The 17,910-nt window shown below is 47.7% G+C and overlaps 7 protein-coding genes and 1 non-coding gene across 8 annotated transcripts; 2 read left to right on the top strand and 6 right to left on the bottom strand.

Annotated features, from left to right (window-relative positions):
• Positions 1-945: 945 nt before the first annotated feature.
• FMAN_12195 (uncharacterized protein) lies at positions 946-1,764 on the top strand (the record flags this gene model as incomplete). The annotated part of the gene is made up of 1 exon (XM_041834704.1): positions 946-1,764. The coding sequence occupies one exon, from the start codon at positions 946-948 to the stop codon at positions 1,762-1,764; it is 819 nt and encodes a 272-aa protein (XP_041684941.1).
• Positions 1,765-2,590: 826 nt separating this feature from the next.
• Positions 2,591-4,441, bottom strand: FMAN_12194 (putative MFS drug efflux pump; the record flags this gene model as incomplete). Its single annotated transcript, XM_041834703.1, has 3 exons — positions 2,591-3,885; positions 3,936-4,230; positions 4,283-4,441. 3 exons carry the CDS (start codon positions 4,439-4,441, stop codon positions 2,591-2,593), a joined length of 1,749 nt encoding a protein of 582 aa, XP_041684940.1.
• A 2,511-nt stretch (positions 4,442-6,952) lies between these two features.
• FMAN_12193 (uncharacterized protein) lies at positions 6,953-9,345 on the bottom strand (the record flags this gene model as incomplete). The annotated part of the gene is made up of 3 exons (XM_041834702.1): positions 6,953-8,188; positions 8,273-8,655; positions 8,712-9,345. The coding sequence occupies 3 exons, from the start codon at positions 9,343-9,345 to the stop codon at positions 6,953-6,955; spliced, it is 2,253 nt and encodes a 750-aa protein (XP_041684939.1).
• Positions 9,346-10,763: 1,418 nt separating this feature from the next.
• FMAN_12192 (uncharacterized protein) lies at positions 10,764-11,853 on the bottom strand (the record flags this gene model as incomplete). The annotated part of the gene is made up of 3 exons (XM_041834701.1): positions 10,764-11,307; positions 11,354-11,760; positions 11,806-11,853. The coding sequence occupies 3 exons, from the start codon at positions 11,851-11,853 to the stop codon at positions 10,764-10,766; spliced, it is 999 nt and encodes a 332-aa protein (XP_041684938.1).
• Positions 11,854-12,236: 383 nt separating this feature from the next.
• On the bottom strand, positions 12,237-12,322 carry tRNA. The gene is given in 2 exon segments: positions 12,237-12,272; positions 12,286-12,322. It is a non-coding gene; the product is annotated as a tRNA-Tyr (tRNA).
• Positions 12,323-12,635: 313 nt separating this feature from the next.
• Positions 12,636-13,550, bottom strand: FMAN_12191 (uncharacterized protein; the record flags this gene model as incomplete). The annotated part of the gene is made up of 3 exons (XM_041834700.1): positions 12,636-12,910; positions 12,960-13,429; positions 13,480-13,550. The coding sequence occupies 3 exons, from the start codon at positions 13,548-13,550 to the stop codon at positions 12,636-12,638; spliced, it is 816 nt and encodes a 271-aa protein (XP_041684937.1).
• A 318-nt stretch (positions 13,551-13,868) lies between these two features.
• FMAN_12190 (uncharacterized protein) lies at positions 13,869-15,662 on the bottom strand (the record flags this gene model as incomplete). The annotated part of the gene is made up of 1 exon (XM_041834699.1): positions 13,869-15,662. The coding sequence occupies one exon, from the start codon at positions 15,660-15,662 to the stop codon at positions 13,869-13,871; it is 1,794 nt and encodes a 597-aa protein (XP_041684936.1).
• An 887-nt stretch (positions 15,663-16,549) lies between these two features.
• On the top strand, positions 16,550-16,855 carry FMAN_12189 (uncharacterized protein; the record flags this gene model as incomplete). The annotated part of the gene is made up of 1 exon (XM_041834698.1): positions 16,550-16,855. One exon carries the CDS (start codon positions 16,550-16,552, stop codon positions 16,853-16,855), a length of 306 nt encoding a protein of 101 aa, XP_041684935.1.
• Positions 16,856-17,910: the final 1,055 nt, after the last annotated feature.

Raw genomic sequence — 17,910 nt, 5'->3', positions numbered from 1 at the left:
GTGTCCCGTTGAAACTTGGGGGACGTTTTTAGTACTGCGCATTTGGGTTAGAGGAGACCCTGAACTGAACTTAACGCTAGTCTGCATGATTCAATTATGCTTTTGGCCAGACATGCCGTATCCGAACTTGTACTCATCCTCATAGCGTTGCACTCGTAAATCCAGTCATTTATCGATCTTCACCCCGAGTATCCTCTCAAAGCGTAACTCTGGATAATAAAATGACGTGTGCCAGGTTAGTCTTTACGCCCGCAAAGCCCCGCGGAGTAATCGCATTAGACTGGACACTCTCCATGGAGATGAAGAGCGAGATATCACTGGCTGGAACAAAACCTCCAGGACCTTTCAGAAAAAGCCGTTGCCAAGCGCCAGGGGTAAGGGTCAGGGTCTGGGGGGCTCAGACGGGGCAGAGGTTCTGGACTCCTTGGCAGTGCATTGGCTGTAATCTGACACACGGCCTCGGCCTGTGGCTTGAGAATGACTCGAGGGCGTGGAGAATGGTAATTTCACTGCTCAAGTCTCTCACTTGTGGAGTTTTTGGAGAGGATTGTGAATAAGCTTAAGTTTGGAACGATGCTACGTTTCTCCGTACTGAGCGAGTCAGGTGACTTGGCGATAGTGGATTCGCGATAACAGAACCCAATGGAATCATGTTTTGGATGATGACGACGATAAATCCGCTCAACCTCACTTAGATCCCATCGCAAACTCTATCACAACTGCCAAGACTTCAATATTAAGCTCTCTTATAGTCTCCTTCCCATCCTGCCCAACCCAGTCTAGCCTCAACTTACCGACAATTTGGCCTCCCCATCCCACTTTACCCCTCGTCCTCATTACCAAGCCAGTCACGATACCACGGCAGTTGATACGACATACGCAAGCCTGTCATCTGTCATTTCCCCTTCGATTTCATCTCGCGATCCTTAGAAACTCAATCTTGACATGGCTCCCTTGTACAAAAAGACCCTCGTGCTCGGTGCTTCGTCCGGTATTGGAGAGGCCCTTGCCGCCAAGCTCATAGCCACAGGGACAAAGGTCATTGTCGTCGGTAGACGGCGCGATAAGCTCGAGGAGTTTGTGAAGAAGTATGGAGAGGAGAATGCAAGGGCTGTTGTGTTTGACGTCACGGACCTGAATGGAATCAAAAGCTTTGCCGAATCTATCACCCAGACCGATCCAGATTTGGACTCTGTCGTGTTTAGCTCAGGCATCCAACGAGGATTTGACTTTGCGAATCCTGAAACTCTGGATCTATCTGTTCTTGGCGACGAACTTACCACCAATTACACATCTGCCGTGCATCTCACCGCAGCATTCCTCCCTCATCTCAAGAAGCAACCCCGAGGCCATCTAATCTATATCAGCGCCACGCTTGGCCTAATTCCCTCAATGACCCGAACACCAAACTACAATGCATCCAAGTCCGCTCTCCACACTTTCATCCTAAACGTTCGAGAGCAACTCAAAGCTAGTGGAATGTCTAATGTCCACATGGTTGAAGTTTTCCCGCCAGCTGTTCAGACGGAGCTGCACGATGAGAAGCATCAGCCTGACTTGGTGAACGGCGGAGAGATCGGAATGCCGCTTGATGAGTTTACGGAGAGGATGTTTGATGGGCTGACTAGGGGCGATGAGCAGTTTGCTGTTGGGCCGGGGGAGAGTTTGTTTAAGGAGGATGGATTTGAAACGCAGAGGATGAAGCTTTATGAGGCAGGACGGGAGTTTATTAACAAGTCTTTGGCTAAGTACCTAAAGAACTAGGGGGAATTATATTTTACAAGTTGAGAAACTAGATCTGAACTTTGGCTTCTCATGAGCTATAGCGTGTAAGAGACCATCTGGAATTCCTGTACCCTAAGAATGTTAAGTTGCAACCCCGATTCCCCTGCATAGTTGCTTGCATAATTAATCATAAAACTAATTTCTTCACGCTCTGATCTCTGCTTGGCTATGCTACCATTTTGAGCCTGCGAAATCTCTTGATTGCCGTCTGAAACATCAGACAAATTGGACTCACCAGTATTTTCTCTCAAATTCGACTCAGTCATAGCTCATGCGCACTCCCCTCCATCTAGCCACATTTGTTGAGCTATATAACATTTAAACGAATATTTCGGATGAAGCCGGGCATCTATGAAACAAACCTGCATAATCTGCAAATCGCGCATCCTCAGCTGGCCCGTTCTCGTATGACTTTCAAGCCACAGCAGCATAGCCGAACATCCCTGTCCTGGCTTACCTCTAAACTACCTGACTGTCATGCTGATGCTCTGAAAAGGTTATGTAAGAAGCTAAAGAAGGAAGGTAAGCATGAGGATGGTGTGGCGAGGATTACTTCAGCTATAAGCAACATGCTGTATTTGGAAATGCACGGCGCCAGATGTCAGAGCTGAAATCACATGTGAGCAGCCACGATCAATAGTCTCATTCTTGAAGAGCTTTGCGCAGTTTATGTAGACCAATTTCGATACTCTGCTCGGATGTAAATCAAATGAATTATTGTCATAGTCTCCATTAACTATCTTAGGTATGACACTTGTCGTCATGGCCTGTAGTGCATTATGAATGTCTCTGTAGATGCAATACTTTACATCACCACAGCGACGTGATCATCCATGTACTTCCCAATATCTCCCAAGAAAAGAGAAGCAAGGACAGAAACCGCACCAAAAGCAATGCTCACATAATACACCCACTTGTATGCCTCAGCATAAGCAATCTGGCCAGCCTGGATCACAATGTTATACAGCGCCTCATTTCCCTTGATACCTGGCACCTCGGCAATCTCATCCAGCAAAGAAATGCTAGTCAGCCCGATGACCTCCCCGATGACTTCAGTTGACGTGATGTTGCCATACTTCACCATCGCGCCACCAATGTAGTGAATAGCAGCAGGTGTGAACTTGGACACAAGGACATTGTAGTAAATGGTGTAGCCGATGCTACCGCCAATGACTCGGATGCTTAGAGTAAGCGCTGCGATAGTCGCGATGAGATCGTCGGGGCAGATGATTGTCGTGATGATACTTGCTGGAACGACAATTCCTCCGATACCCAAGCCAGCCAGGACGAGAATTCCCCATAGAGTGGACATGTTGTCGGGTCTTGCGACAGACATGGCACCACATCCAGCCGTCATCAGGATACTCGAGATAACCATGAGTGATCTGTTTGCACCTCTGAACACAGATAACAGCCAGAGGACGATACATGCACCAGCCATGATGCTGAAGCCAACAGGAATACCTCGGATTCCGACTTGCACGGGATCATGACCATAAACGTTGAAAGCCTGAGTGGGCCAAAACATGAGGATGGAAAAGAAGTTGGCACCAGAGATGAAGGTGATGATGAGTGTCAGGGTAAGGATCCGAGGTGCTTGGGCAATGCGACGAGGGAACATGGGATATGGCGCAAAGAAGCCCTCCCAAATGACAAAGAGGACTACCAGAACCGCTCCGAGAATCAGAGGAACAAGGACATGGGCCGACTTCCAGGTATACATATATCCACCCCACTGCAATCCAGCCATGAACAAGATCATACCAGAAATGCTGAGAAAACCGCCGACGAAATCAATGCGCTTCAGGATCTCTCCTCGTGTCAGACCCTCTGAGTTGGTGCGAGGCGGTGGGAAGTAAAACAGAGCTGTCAAGACAAGACCGACAAAGGCCCAGAGAGCGCAGAACAAGCCGATGTATCGCCATGTCGAGTGCGCGGCGATGAGTTGTGCCCAGAGAACAGAGGGGCAGAAGGGTACGATTGTGAAGATCAGGATGGAGACGTATTTGCCACGTTGGGCAGTCGGTGCCATCTCAGATGTTGCTGCTAGGGCGGTAAGTTCGTTGATACCAGCTCCAACTCCCGCCAAGACCATGCCGCCTGAAATACTAGTTAGCGTTGAGCTGTAAAAAAAGGATTGGGAGGCGTACCGATAAAGACATTCATATTGTGAGCAGTAGAACAGACGATCATTCCAAGGACGATAAACGATGCCCCGGATAGTGCAACATATCGACGACCGAACATATCCGATAGAGATCCGACAAACGGACAGACCGCTGCTAGCGAGAGTAGGTTGGCTAGAACGAACCAGGTCCAACGATCGTGTCCTCCGATATCAGCATAGATGTACGGCGGGACACCTCCGAATAGATAGACGGGGATCTGGGAGCCTGTCCAGAGAAAGGCTTGGGAAACGAGGGCCATGAAGCGTCTTTTTGTCATCTAAGATAAGAGTGTTAGTATACTGGAATTTCTGGACTCATGATGTGTATACCTTTGTATTTTGACCCTCACCCGACTCATCCGCGTGAGCGTGGAAGGCGTTCTTCTCCTGATAAGTGACGGCAGCATGCTCAGTCTCTACATGAGTAGGCTTCTCGTTCTCAGAGTTCTGCCCACTGCCGTCGTGGGCGTCCAATTGCGTCGGACCCATGGCGATGACTTCAACGGGAGGCTGCAACAGAATATCTGGTAGCAAGGAAGGTTGAATTGTTGATTGAATTAGGGAAAGTAGTTATTTAATTGAATAATATCATGTTACACTGATCGACTGTTTATCCTCCTTATAAGGACCACTCCTCCGATCAAGGTGCCGAGGCATCCTGTCGTAAAACGAGGGGTCAGGATACGCTATCGAGAGTCTAGACTTGATTTAAACGACAGGAATTGATAAGGAGCCACGGAGAGAGATGAAAAGGGAGGTTCTGTGATAGCAAATGACCCTTACAAGTCATTTGCGATCGGCTCTTCGGCACCTTTAACACGAATCTAGTCTAGCATCGGGAGATGGAACCCACACTTGCAGGAAAGCCACGTCGTTCGATCTGCCAATCGCAACTTTTGTCTTTTTTAAAAATGATGCTTAATATTGGGAAGCGACGAGCAAGTACACTTGACGCCAATGCATGGTGCTTCAGCAATTAGAACGAGTCTCAGAACAGTATATCTCAATTCATTTACCTCTTCTTATTGCTCTGTATAGCCTTTCAGATATATTTAGAGCAGCAAGAGTCTCCAGATTCCAGCAGGAGTAGCGGGTTGCGACCACGGAGTATATCCCCGTTTCTGTCTTGGCGCGTTAATGCGACCTCGGCCCCGCGGACCTAGCATCATGCTAACCCACGGGGTCGAGCGCGGGGAACCCTGCTTAGCTCGAGGATAGTCAAGACTTGCCACGTTCCTAAGCAGGGTTCCCCGTACTCGACGTCGCGCGCGGCCTATGGAAGCTGAAAGTCTGGAGAGATTGACTTGCTGTTGATGGGCTGCCAAGGTGTCTAGATCTGATTCCATCGAGGGATTGTCATACGCACAGACTCAGTAGTTAGGTATAATTGACATGCTGCATTTTGACAGGTCTTGGATTGAGGCGTTGGTCGGTGCGATAAGTGTTCGTACTAAATCAGATCATAACCTTGGACGTGGTAAGTTCACATGAACTTCACTATGGGGTTGATTCCTACTTGCAACTTGCATACCTATGGAAACGGTTATGATGTAGGCGCAGGCACTAGATGTATGACTCTGCGTTATCTCATGGATGAAATAGGAGCTGGAAACTTAAGAGACAACTCTTCACTATACACATGGGTACATGAGCTGTTGTGCTCGTTATCGTCTGGACTACACTTAAGTACTTACTAAATCTACGAATCTTAAAGCACATGCCAGAGCTCTGCGGAGATTGGAGCTTCTCTCGGAAGATGTCCGTGGGCGTTATTGAAGACTGTAACCAGCAAGTCTCACCGATAAAGTATGCCCCCAAAGAAGAAGAGCCGCTAGTTGTACTCGGGGACGATATTCTCAACCGGACATGCCGCCAGTGAACTTCCAATCCTACTCCTCACATCCCGCCCTTCCGGTCCTCGCGCTCCTGACTGATCACGCGATATCTCTTCTCCACCCAACAGCTCTGAATATCAAGGCGTTGTTAGCCACATACCTATTCAAATGGGAAAGGTACCTAGTGAGAATATATTCCGGGACTTAATCTTATTTAGACTAGAAGAAAACAGTTCTCAAACTCCCGGAAGCATTTGTTGCAGAGCTGTCAGGCTTTCACGCCCGGAAAAGTATCCTCATCGCTGATGATCGAAACTCGTGGGCCAGGCCGAGTCTATTTTTAGTCAATTTCTTTCTGCCTCAACGCAAGACCCTGGCCAAAGGCTATTGATGTAGCTGACTCATACTGAAGAGCATGCTTGTGTTCATCTTGAACGATCCGCAACTGTTGTTGGAGTAGCATCCTCATTGCTACTAAAGCGAGACTTACCTCAATAACTATTAACATCGACTTCTTCAACCCCGACAGGGAGTTTGATCGACATCCTTCTACCGGCATCAATCCCCCGGACAGAAGCCCCTCACATTGGTCTGGGATTTATCCTAGATAAGAGGCAGGGAAATCCATACGGCAATCAGCGCGGCGATAGCTGGAGAACAACCGACGTCTGACTAGCCTCTTCCTGGAGAGGATGTCGATAAATGGTACTTCAATAGTGAAAAGGATAGTTACGATTGTAAACTAAGATAATGCAATGGTGGCAGTAAGCATTCCTAAATGACGAGTTTGTCTAGCTAGTTTAGGTTACTACGTGTGGGTTCTTGACTAAAGCCAGTATTGGGTACACGCCAAGTATGAGATACAATTCTCATCGTGTCATCAGTCAGGAGAGCGGAGGGCCACGGTGGCGAGATGTGAAGAGCAGGCTTGGAACATTGGCGGCATGGCCGCTTGAGAATGCTGCTAGAGGGTGTTGGCGATCTGTCAAGACAAACAAAATATTCCTTACCGATCAACCAAAGCCCTCGTCCACACTCGAATGTCACGCACCGCTATCACCAACAAACATGTTGTCATGGAACAAGCAACAAATTTGGACAAGTATGGAACTGAACTAAGTTGGTATGTACGACGTCAATAGAATAAACAAGCAAAAAGAAAGTTTCACATGAGTTTCACCACGCAATTCACTCCATGTGCCGCAACATATCCCTCAGAATACTCTTGATCCGAGCCTTGAAACATGATGCCTATTCTTTCATAAGTGCCGTCTGTAGGGTCTTCGCTCGAATGAACCATTTGGCTGTCGCTACCGTTAACTCCATGTAATCTTCTGAGGACCAGCGAGAAGGTTTTTCTGGTTGTGTCCTTTCGTTTTCCGTCACTGAACCTTGGCTCCTGGCACAAGTGAAGGATATATATCGTAGTTCCCATGGGCACGTAACTTGGACCTTGTCTTCCTAGGTCGTAGTCTGGTGCGAAGACCAGGCTTTTGTCCCTATTGGTTGCCAGATAAAGCTGCCTTTGGCTCAAAATTTCTGGGTCCTCATCGAGCTTGGCCGAAATCATGGGCCCAACAAGTACCATATGCGCAGCGCTCAGTTGCGCAGTTTCATCCTGTCCCACAGGGGTGATCCCAGCTTCGACGAACCGTGTCCTATGCTCCAAGAATTCCATACTCTGGATGTATTTGCCGTTCAGGAATGTCCGCCGACTTGGAAATGTCACCGGCACCGCAACGGATGCCCACGACCACGATGGAGCGTTCCAGTCGTTGGACCTGGCCTTCGTCCTATCACACGGCATCCATGCTAGATCTTCCAACACACTGTCTTCCCACACACCAGCAAGGTATCTATCGCTTCTGTGACGTTTCATGTCTCTTACTACACCTGATATCGCTGCAAGGACATCCTTCTGATATGTCAAGGTAGTCTTAGTGTAGTGCTCCACGAGACTTCTCCATTCTGGCTGGACATCCTTTTCGCTCTTGGCTTCCGCAATTCTCCTTGTGTACCCTCCTTTCGTGTGCGTCCACCTCGGCTCTGACTCATAAGTCTTTGTTTCTCCAATGCATTCGCAAGCGCAGCTCTCGTTGCACTCCCAAGCCATCTCCACTTCTCCTAAATGCAGTACTCTGGGAGATAACAGCCTTTCCTGAAAAACCCATCCTCGAGATAAGAGTGGGAAATTGCCTTTCGCAAAGTCACTATCCGGTGAAACCGTTGATGAGAAAAAGTGTGGGATCGTTTGTCGAACATATGCGTGTCGGGCCTCTCCGTTTTGACCTTCATATTCAATTCTAGTGGCGATGAACCTAGATGGGCTGACAGAAAAGTAGCCATCATTGGGATTCCGCGACTTTGTAGCTGCGATGGTAACGTAAGCATTCCGAAATATCTATGCCATGAGCGAGGCTTGTTGTCGCCAGTCATCCTCATCGTCCTGGACAATACATAGTGAGTCGATCCAGATGTAGCGTACACTCAATTTGCGTGTGAGCTGAATGGCGTCTTTATATCCTTGGGGGAAAATATCCCACGGTATCCTACGGAGATATCTGTTGTATCGATTCCGAAGCAATCGAATATCAATAGTACCGCCCCAGCAATAACTTAGACATACGTAGCGATCTTGCTGGCCCAGGGAGGGCACGAGCTTAATATCAGTGTCAAGCCCTGCGGCACCAGGCGGGCCAAGGTCCAGGACTCGGGGAGGGAGCTTCGCGATATTGAATTCATTGCACAGCCGATGATATTGGAAACAATTGTCGACCTGGTTTCTAAACCATTCAAATGCAGCGTCTGAGGCTGTGTCGGCAGAGATCTCAGCCGCCAGGCCAACTGAATCCCACGATGTAGGGGACCCTATGCACATCATTAACTCTTATGCTTCGTCTTGAATCTCAACCAAATTGACCCACCATGAAGGCCAAAGAAGTTCAACTCGCCCACAAACTTCATAGGCACCTCCCTTGCGTCGGTAAACAGATACTTCAAATCTCCTCCGCCATCTAAAAAGACCCTCACTCCCAGCGCCCCTGGCATCGCCGCCGACCTAAAATTAGTTTGTATAAACTGCCTCCCTGCGCAGCCTGTATTCCAGTCCTTCATAACCATCAATCTTCCCCTCCTGAATGATTTATTGTTCTTCAAATAAAGTCGTATACCTGTGACCAAGATGTGACATGATGGACATCCTGCTTTAGATGATATTTCCATCTCATGTAAATATGACATAATCCCATGCATATCACCACACCTGATGCATCTGCCTTCTTGATCCATAGAGACGCGTGGTTTGCGAAAGCCGAGATTTGTGAGAGCAAACGAGATGCGTCCCTTGAGCGAAGTAGAGATATCGCGTACGCGTATAGCCAGATTTAGTAGGCCGAGGATATTGAATTTTCCGAGTTTTTCAAATATCTCTTCAATTGAGTCGACATCAATTGAGTCCAAATCCGAGTCAGTAAACTCGTTGTGAATATGTTGGATCCAATCGTTGTCGTCTGAGCTAACAATAGCTCTGTCTGACTCAAGGCGAAGCTCAAGAGGCATATTTGATTGTTATACTAAACCATACTCTAGTCGTTTGCCATACATCAGTGTTTAACGACGCGACGACACCTAGAATAAATATCATTAGATATGGCATGCCCTGGTCCAGCAAGACGCCTGACCGTGGCCTTAAGCGCCCAACTCTGTCTTGGCATAACCTCAAGTGGATGAACGGTCTCAGCTGAGGGTGAATGCCGTTCTCATTAATGGATGTTTTCACACTGAAATGGTATTTTGTGAAACTTTGCCTTCATTTGATGCTAACTGGCGATTCGTCCTCGTAGTTCTGGTTGGGCTACCAAATGATGATTTGGTAGTTTTGAGTACGATATCAAGTTAGCGCCTTAAAAGCTCTACTTACTGCATCCGTAACCTACCAGCCATTTTCAGCGCCAGCAACTGCATCAGCCTTTGGTAGCCAGCTGAAAGCCCTGTGGCAAAATTTCAGATTCAATCAGGGCCAAGGAAAAAAAAACATGGCTCATCACAATAGTTTCGGGGTTGGCGGGACAGACGAATCAAATCAACGGGCTTACCGCCAGGATATTCACCTCGACTTTGGTGATTTAATTTTAGTAATGAATCTCGGGGTGGCGTTTTTTGCTAATTTGTCTGGTAAGTTCAAAGCGTCTAGCTTGACCAATGTTTCGGAGTAAATATATGTGACACAATCACCCTCAAGATAACGCAGTTCGCCCCTTGGTGGGGTCACTTTCACTTTTGTCCATCTCTCAGCTTCTAATCACTACGCCATACCCAAATTAACAATCAATTGAATCTGAGATGTCGAAATTTGTTCAAGCATCTATCTGCTTTTGTCGTGTCCGCGCCTTCATTTTATCCGTCATTGATCCTAAGTTGCAAAGCGTGATTGAAACACACGATGTACCGTGACCCGAGTTCATTCTTGTGTGCCGAATGTGAGGCGCTTTGAGTGATCCTTTCGACACAAAGGGTAGTAGAATATCTTTCTGTAGATATTATCTAGTACCCTCGCGTCAATCAAACTGTGATTTCTTATCATTCGGTGCACACGTCAACCCAGTGAACTCGAGGTTGAGTCTCAAAGCGGCTTCTGAGAAGCATCCTGTCGGGCACGGTTACGCTACTCAGACGACAGCCGCAAGGCCGACGAAGTTCTACTCAGGCGCGAATTTAGGAGTTCTTCATCCTGGTCCGTGGTCCTCTGATGCACAAATCTTTTCAGAGATGCCACATGGCCCGTGACATATTCTCAGAACTGAAGAGATGGCGTCAGACCGCATACACTAATGAGAAGCTTTTCCAGTCCTTCGAAGTAATCAATGAATTCTCTAATAGTGTCAACTTTCCCTTCCGCGGTGTCATTCAGTGTATTCAGAAAAAGGTCCAATAATCCCAGAGTCTTGAGCTGAAGTGGCGTTTGCGATTCCATGATGTTAGATAGGAAGGTTATCCAGTACGCAAGACAGAAACCTCAGAGCACTGGAATCAATGGAGGACGCTATTTTTGCACCTCCGTTCTCATCTCTTAAAGGGGCCCTGGTGAGTTTTAACCTTCGCAACTTCGGAAAGCATATCTGCTCAGCTGCTCTCGAGGTCGTCACCTCGAGACCAAACGTCTTCCGAGCAAGCATAGCGCTCGCTTGTATGTTATCCCATACTTCAGGGTTATCATCGTGTTGCATGACCTTGGACTCATGATCTGGAGACCAGCCGTGCAGCTCCAATTCCAGGTCCTCAAGATGTCTCGCGTTGGCCTTGACTAAGCTAGCAATGTTGTCGAAATGGCAACCCATAGGTGCTTTCCAGCTGAGCCGTCGAAGGTTACGAAAGGCCGAGAGGTCTAAGTCAGCAGTTCGACTCCAGCGGTTGAATCTGCTACAGAAGGGATCTGTGACGAGACTAAGGCTCTGTATGGATGGATGCTTGAGACTCAGAATCTCGAGAATCTCAGAGGGGATGCAAGAAGTATAGTTCCAGCTAGCAACGATATCAGAATTGTCTTGCATACAAGGAGCTGTCTTACCTAAATGATTCGAGTTGCCCGGCATTGAAACGATTCAGCAAAATCACGGCCCTCTGCGCAAGACACTCAAATTTGACCCTCACAAGCTTTCCACCTCCTAACCCAAAACTATCGCCCCTAGCCTCCCAGGTATACTGATGAAGAGGGACTTTCTCGGTCCAGTTGCCCATGTAACCAAGCCAGTCACTAGCATGCATACATCGCTTCAGGTCTGCGTCAACACCAGGATCGAAGCGGAGCTCTCTCGTATACTGAAGACAGTGCTGCGGAGGGCCATAAGGGTTTATGCAATGTCGCTCGCTCTCAGGACAGGGCTTAATAGTCAGGGAACGCCAAAGTTGGCGAAATGTTACTTTGTGTAGCCATTTTGCCGTCAGCGAGAGCCGTTGGAGGTCAATACCGTTCAGCTATCACTGTCAGCTCGTATTGATATGTATCAGTGAACTATATACCTTGTCGCAAATGTTTTCGATGATTTCTAGAGGGAGAGATGCTAGCATTTTGGCAGTCGTGTCTACAGAATGATGGCAGGTTTAAGAACTGTCATCGTCGAGAGGAGAGGGATAAATGACCTAATATCTCACGAGACTGACCACCAACTTCACCTTCGGGCATCCTAACCATATCAAAAGATGACGTGCGTCAGCACACTCTCATCTCAGCACTTAAAACCACTCAGAATCAATCATTTTGACTGGACATAGTCCTCAGAGACTATCACAAAGTAAGCTCTCATTTGCCTAAACCGAGATATCTGCCAAGTGGCACTAGAAGCATAATTGAAATAGGTTGCAAAAATGACATAAGATGAGAATTACAAAAAAGCACGGAGAAAAACGTAATGCTGGGGCAGAAAGTGAAATGTGTAAAAAAGAATTTGCGCTCCCCGAAACCTGGATCGAACAAGTGACCTTTCGGTGTCAGGTTAACAATTACAGCCGAACGCTCTTCCAGCTGAGCTATTCGGGGAGATCTCCGAATCGGAGGAATAGCTATTAGTGACAGCAGAGTCACAGATTGGAGTATATAAACGTATCACAATCCTTCAATTAGATATCTTGCCCATTGTTTTCACTTACCAGTCTGGCAATCACCATCTCCCCATGCGTAATTGACTTTGCAGCACAGAGTGCCATAAAACACAAATCTTTATCCCTTGTCTTAATTGATAATAAAACTCAATTTCTTTTCTCTCTCCTGTTGTTTAGACTAATAATTAATGTCGAAGATGGTAAAGAGTTCTAATGTTTAATTATCTACCTACCCTGGGTATCATCATGTATTATTTCCTATCGCTCCAGTGACTTTTGATCGCCTCCAAATGCTCCTTGATCGAAGGACTATCTTCGCTCTCGCCACCGACATCCATTTTCGACCTTATCCTCCCAACAAGCAAGTCGCGTGCAATCTTCGGTGACGCAAGCGATAACTCCTCGTCCAGTTTTGCCTGGCTGATTACTTTGCCGTTGCAAAGCTCCTTGACAAGACTATCAACAAGATGCTGACAATTATTCGATAGTAACTTATACCGAGGATTTAGTCCGATGTGATGTTGTCCTGGCCAATCGTTAGAAAGCTTGTCACACCGCGATTTCGTGTAACTTACCTATCGCCTGAATCTCCTCATGCGTCTTGGTCGTCTCTCCGATATAATAACACGAACTCCACGTCTCAACAAACTCCTCCGTGATGACCGCCACCCTGAAGTAATTCTTCCCCAGCATCGTCAACTCCAACCGATCGCTCATCAAATCGTAGCAATAGCACTTTCCGAGCCCTCTATCGATAACGCACACCGCCCAATGACTCACGCTGTTCAGACTCATGCCGACATGTCTCGCTAACAATTTGTAGCTTACCTCTGAGACTTCCAGCACGCCAAAGGCAATGGGCGTTGTGACGAGAAAGACTGCTCTTTGCGTTTCGTGCGGGTTGCATGTTAGAGGTGCCATTTCGAGGGCTGAGTCGCCTGTGACTTTGCTCGTGACAAGAGACAGGAATTCATTTCGTTGACGGATTTCTTCAGCGTGTTTCGCAAGCCATGCCTCTTCCGCTTGTCGTCTCTTTCTCTCATCCCTATTCACAATCAGTAACTTGATCCACCAGTAGAGCCTTTCGGAAATCACCATTTTTTAGAGATGTTCTGATAGACCGCCTCACCGGCCGCTGCGAGCTTGTTCAGGGCATCCAGTCCCATTTTCTGCTATAACACTACCATACCGTAGCAACACGTCGAATTATCGCGCGAAAAATCGGAAATATTAAAGTTGAGGTTACTGGGCTGAGGAGCGCGATGGTTTTAGTAGAAAATTTGGGGCGGTAAATTTCACAGCCACGCGGATATGCCGGTGAAATACAGCGGTACCCACGCTTGGCATCATGCGCCTCTTTTGGCGCTGCAGGTGATGACGCGTGACTGGGCTGAAAGGCGACATGACATATAGGGCTGTCGTTGAGGCGCAGTCATGATCTTTATGGCTTATATTTATTCTTCTATAAATTGGCGATCGCCGCTTCATTCCAGTAACAGAGGAATCGCGCGCCCGATGTCGCCTTGAATACAAGTGCTCAGACCCTCGTCTTCCTGCTCCCACGGCACCATCGCCTCTGGACCCATGCCAACGCGAATGAGTTTGACTCGCCCGTCACTTCGCATCACCAAATCTTCATTCGGCCATCTCAAAACTCCAGGCGTATTCATCCCGACACCAAGTTCTAAAATCACTAGATTCTTCTTTTCTCTTAGAACCCGAGATTTCCATGTTTTCCACTGAACTTCGCCTTCTCGGAAAGGCGCCTGATTGAACCAGGAGCCCGCTCGGACGCAAATACTCATTTTCGAGCCGCAGAACCTGCATAACGGAATTTTGCTTGGATCCATCAGTTTTTGTGTCGCCTTGTCAATGTGAGGCATTGCATCAGCTACAAGGGGGGCCGATGGTACGACAGCGTCGACTCTGCAGTTATTCAGACACTGCAAATACCCATACGAGCCTTGCGGTGTAGAAAGTTGCTCCTTTGGCCAGCCGTTTGCGAGAAACAGCCCGTCTGCATTTGACGTGCGCACAAATGCGTCTTGCCCAAAGTTCTCCAGCCATGGTATCAAAGCCTGGTATGTAGGCGTATTGGACCAGTTGGCCACCATGTTTAAATGAGTGAAGAAATAGCCCCAGCGATGCTCCTCCGAAGGCCAGTCGTTGAAACCAAATACACTATACAGCGATGTCAGACCGAGCTTGAGACAACCTGGGAAGTTCTTTTTGAAGAGGTCTCGGGAGTGGTAATCCAGGCCTTCTGCGGCTGATAGACCTGCGCCGGCTGTGACGAGGACAGCATCTGCTGAGGCGAGCCAGTCGCGCGCTAAGCTGAGAGAACTTTGTGGCGGGCTCTTGGCAAGTGAGAGTGGTTTTGTCGGCGAAGGCCCAAGAAGTTTCGAGTAGATCTCGGTGTCTGATTCGGTGAATGTGTTGAAGATGACGTCTGTAACCGTTGTTGATGGATGCTTCTGGAGCCATGACGTGACAGTTGACACTGCTATCTCAGCTGCTTCATCCGCTGGAAATGCAAACAAGCCCGTCGAAATGCAACAAAGAGCGACTGACTTGCTACCATCGTCCTCGCACGGCAAAAGCTCCAGCGCTTCAAGAATTGACTCATAGCACTTCGCAAGTTGCCGCCTCTTAATCTCAGTAGGTGAAGCACCTCTCTTTAGCTGTGGCCCAACAGTGTGCATCACCGAAGAAGCAAAGAGAGCATGACCTTCAGTGACAAGTACTTCACCAGGCTCAAGCTCTTTTCCTCTGGCCTGCATTCGCTGGAAACATTCTTCCCGCAGCCGTGGTCCTGCCTCAGCATGGATGATGTTGTCGATACATCGATGAGTTGGTTGAAAACACCCTAGGCCCTGGCTGTTGGCGGCATTGGTGATAGCTGTTACATCAGCCAAAGTCGTCATGTCGCCTCTCCAGAGATGAACCTTGGTCGCTCGATGTTCATCATGTCGAATCGTCCGCGAAGGTAAGAGTGAGGAAATTGGAGTAAGTATCTTGTGCTGATGAAGCCGAGAGAGGATGGCGTCGATATCTTGAAGTAGATCCTCCGGCAGAAGTGGCAAAGGCGGTCGCACACACAGACATTCCCGAAGCAGTGCAATCTTTGATGCTGTCTCAAGATGGCTTAAGTGGTGTTTGTAATGCTGCAAGTTCTCGTCGTCTGCAAGAAAACTTGATCCATTTTCTATAACATCGTCTATGAGACGTGTCAGAGTTGTATCTAGGAGAGAGGCGGTTCCTGTGCGGGTTGTTCTCATGATGACTGTGTCTGGCTGTCGATGATCTAAACTTCAATTAAATATAATTCTGGAATAAGCAGGGTAGACCAATATATAGTATCGCAATCGTGTAAAGGAAAAGAATAATCAGCACTGACAAATTTGATCCTTTGATGAGGGTTGTTTTTATCCCACTCGGATAATGTGGGATACCCGAGTGGGATAGATTGTGTTGAGAGTTGAGACCGATCCCCCTACCCTATTTCACCACTGGAAGGGATGGGATAAAGCTCTTTGACCGTAAATAGGTTTGCTGAAAAATATCTAGCCTAAAAGCTGACTATAGTGATCTAAACTTACCTCAGTGAGAATCGTCCATCGCATGTAATCTTCATGAGAGAGCATCAGGTGTCAGAGTTGGATTTGTTGGCCCTTGGCTTCGGCGTTCAGGCAAGCCTTGAAGCTATGATTGGTGATGAATAGCTGCACCCAGTTTCTCAATTAATTGTCGGAGAAGTGGCAAGAGAAGAAATGTAAAGAAAACGTTCTGGGGAAAGCCAATTAATAAACTACCCGGGGGATCCTTTATGAAAGCTTCCGCGGAGGGTTTCTACCCTTTAGCCCAGAGCAGGGAACTCAGTAAAGACTATGCCTATTGTAGATAAACTCTTGAGAACGGCGTAATATTATAAACTATCATCTTGACCTCTCCAGGTTAAGTGTTATCGCCTAATTCGGAATGATTAGCTAATGGGAACGTTATTCCTCCGACTTCCAAATATGATTGGTTTACTACTGCGATATCCACAAACTGACAACGACTATTTAGTAGTCTGATACGAAATATAAACTTACGAACCCGTCGCAATATGCACATGCCAACGTTACTATCTTAAAGTCGTGTTTTAGCTATCTGCTGTGCCGCCATGCCGCTCGCTCCCGAGCTCACACCCACCGAGCAATTGAACAAGACTGCAGAAAAGCACGAGGCTACTACTGGCGGAATTACCCGTGAACTCGCAAATCATACCATCTCCTCCATCGCGGCCCTAAAACCGCTGACATCTGACTCCAAGATCCTCGACAACGCTTGCGGCACCGGCATCGTCACTGCCATCATCCTTAAATCCGGGATCAATCCTGAGATCCACACCGTCGACGTCGCCGAGAACATGGTCAGCATCGCTAGGGAGTGGTTCTCCGCCCACCCAACGTCCAAACGGCCGTCATGAAGGCAAGGAACTCTCCTTTTCTGACGACACCTTCACACACTGCATCACGAACCTTGGTCTTATGTACTTCACCGACGCGGGTAAGGGCACCAGCGAGATAGCGCATACTTTTCGTCCCATGGAGCAGCCATCGTCACAGGCTCTCTGAACTGTGATGGGACATATCAAGATCATCCAGGAGATCCAGCCAGATCCGTTCGGATGAAACGCCGTTCAAGCCGCCTGTCTCCGATATCTGGCTCGACCCTGGTCATACCAAGGCTTTGCTATCAAGCCCCTGGCTCGAAGTGACCAGCACTCCAATTGAGGTGCTTCTGCGCGGCAAGACGGCTGACGGAGTCGCTGATCTTCTATCTCGTGGATTCGGCTCGAAGGTATTCAATTCTTGGGGCGTGGAGGAAATGGAGAATGGCGCTGAGATAATGAAGAAGATTGTGTGAGAGCGGGTCGTCCCGTTTACTGGACCCTCAAGCTCTGGCGTCGGTATTAAGGTACTAGGAACTGTCTTTGTTGCACGAAAGGGATCTGGCCGTGTGTTAGCTTCATGACTTTATTTCTGATTAGAGAGGTTCTCCTTGAAATCGCTACAACTAGATTAGGCAGTCTGTACAACGTATTACAGATTTGGCCGGTATCTATATCAATACACAGTAGAAACCCTTCGATGATTCAGAAAATATAATCCTCGATGAATCCAAACTTCACGGTCGTTCCCAAAAACCCGGAAACTCCTCGAATAATGCCAATCCTTCTCAAGCCTTCATAGCCCTCGTCCTCTATGGCCAGCCCTCCAGATTGTGCATGGAGCTGATATAGAAAATCTTCCAATAATGATTGACTATTTCATCTCAAACATGGCAAAGTGGAAGTAACTCAACAAATGCGAATCCTGAGACTTGTGACCGAATCCCCCAGGCATGAAAAAAGAATGCTTCAACAGTAAACTAATTTGGTAAAAAAATAAGGAAAAACAAAAACTACCTCAAGAGCCGACTATGGTACTCTAAACTTCCCTAAGTTCTTTCGTCCCTTAGGGCCTTTATCCTAGGCTTTGC

The sequence above is a fragment of the Fusarium mangiferae genome, assembly GCF_900044065.1.
Source record: "Fusarium mangiferae strain MRC7560 genome assembly, contig: FMAN_scaffold009, whole genome shotgun sequence".
Lineage (NCBI taxonomy): Eukaryota > Fungi > Ascomycota > Sordariomycetes > Hypocreales > Nectriaceae > Fusarium > Fusarium mangiferae.
Note: the sequence above shows the minus strand (reverse complement) of the source record. Positions and strands in the feature narration are given on the sequence as shown.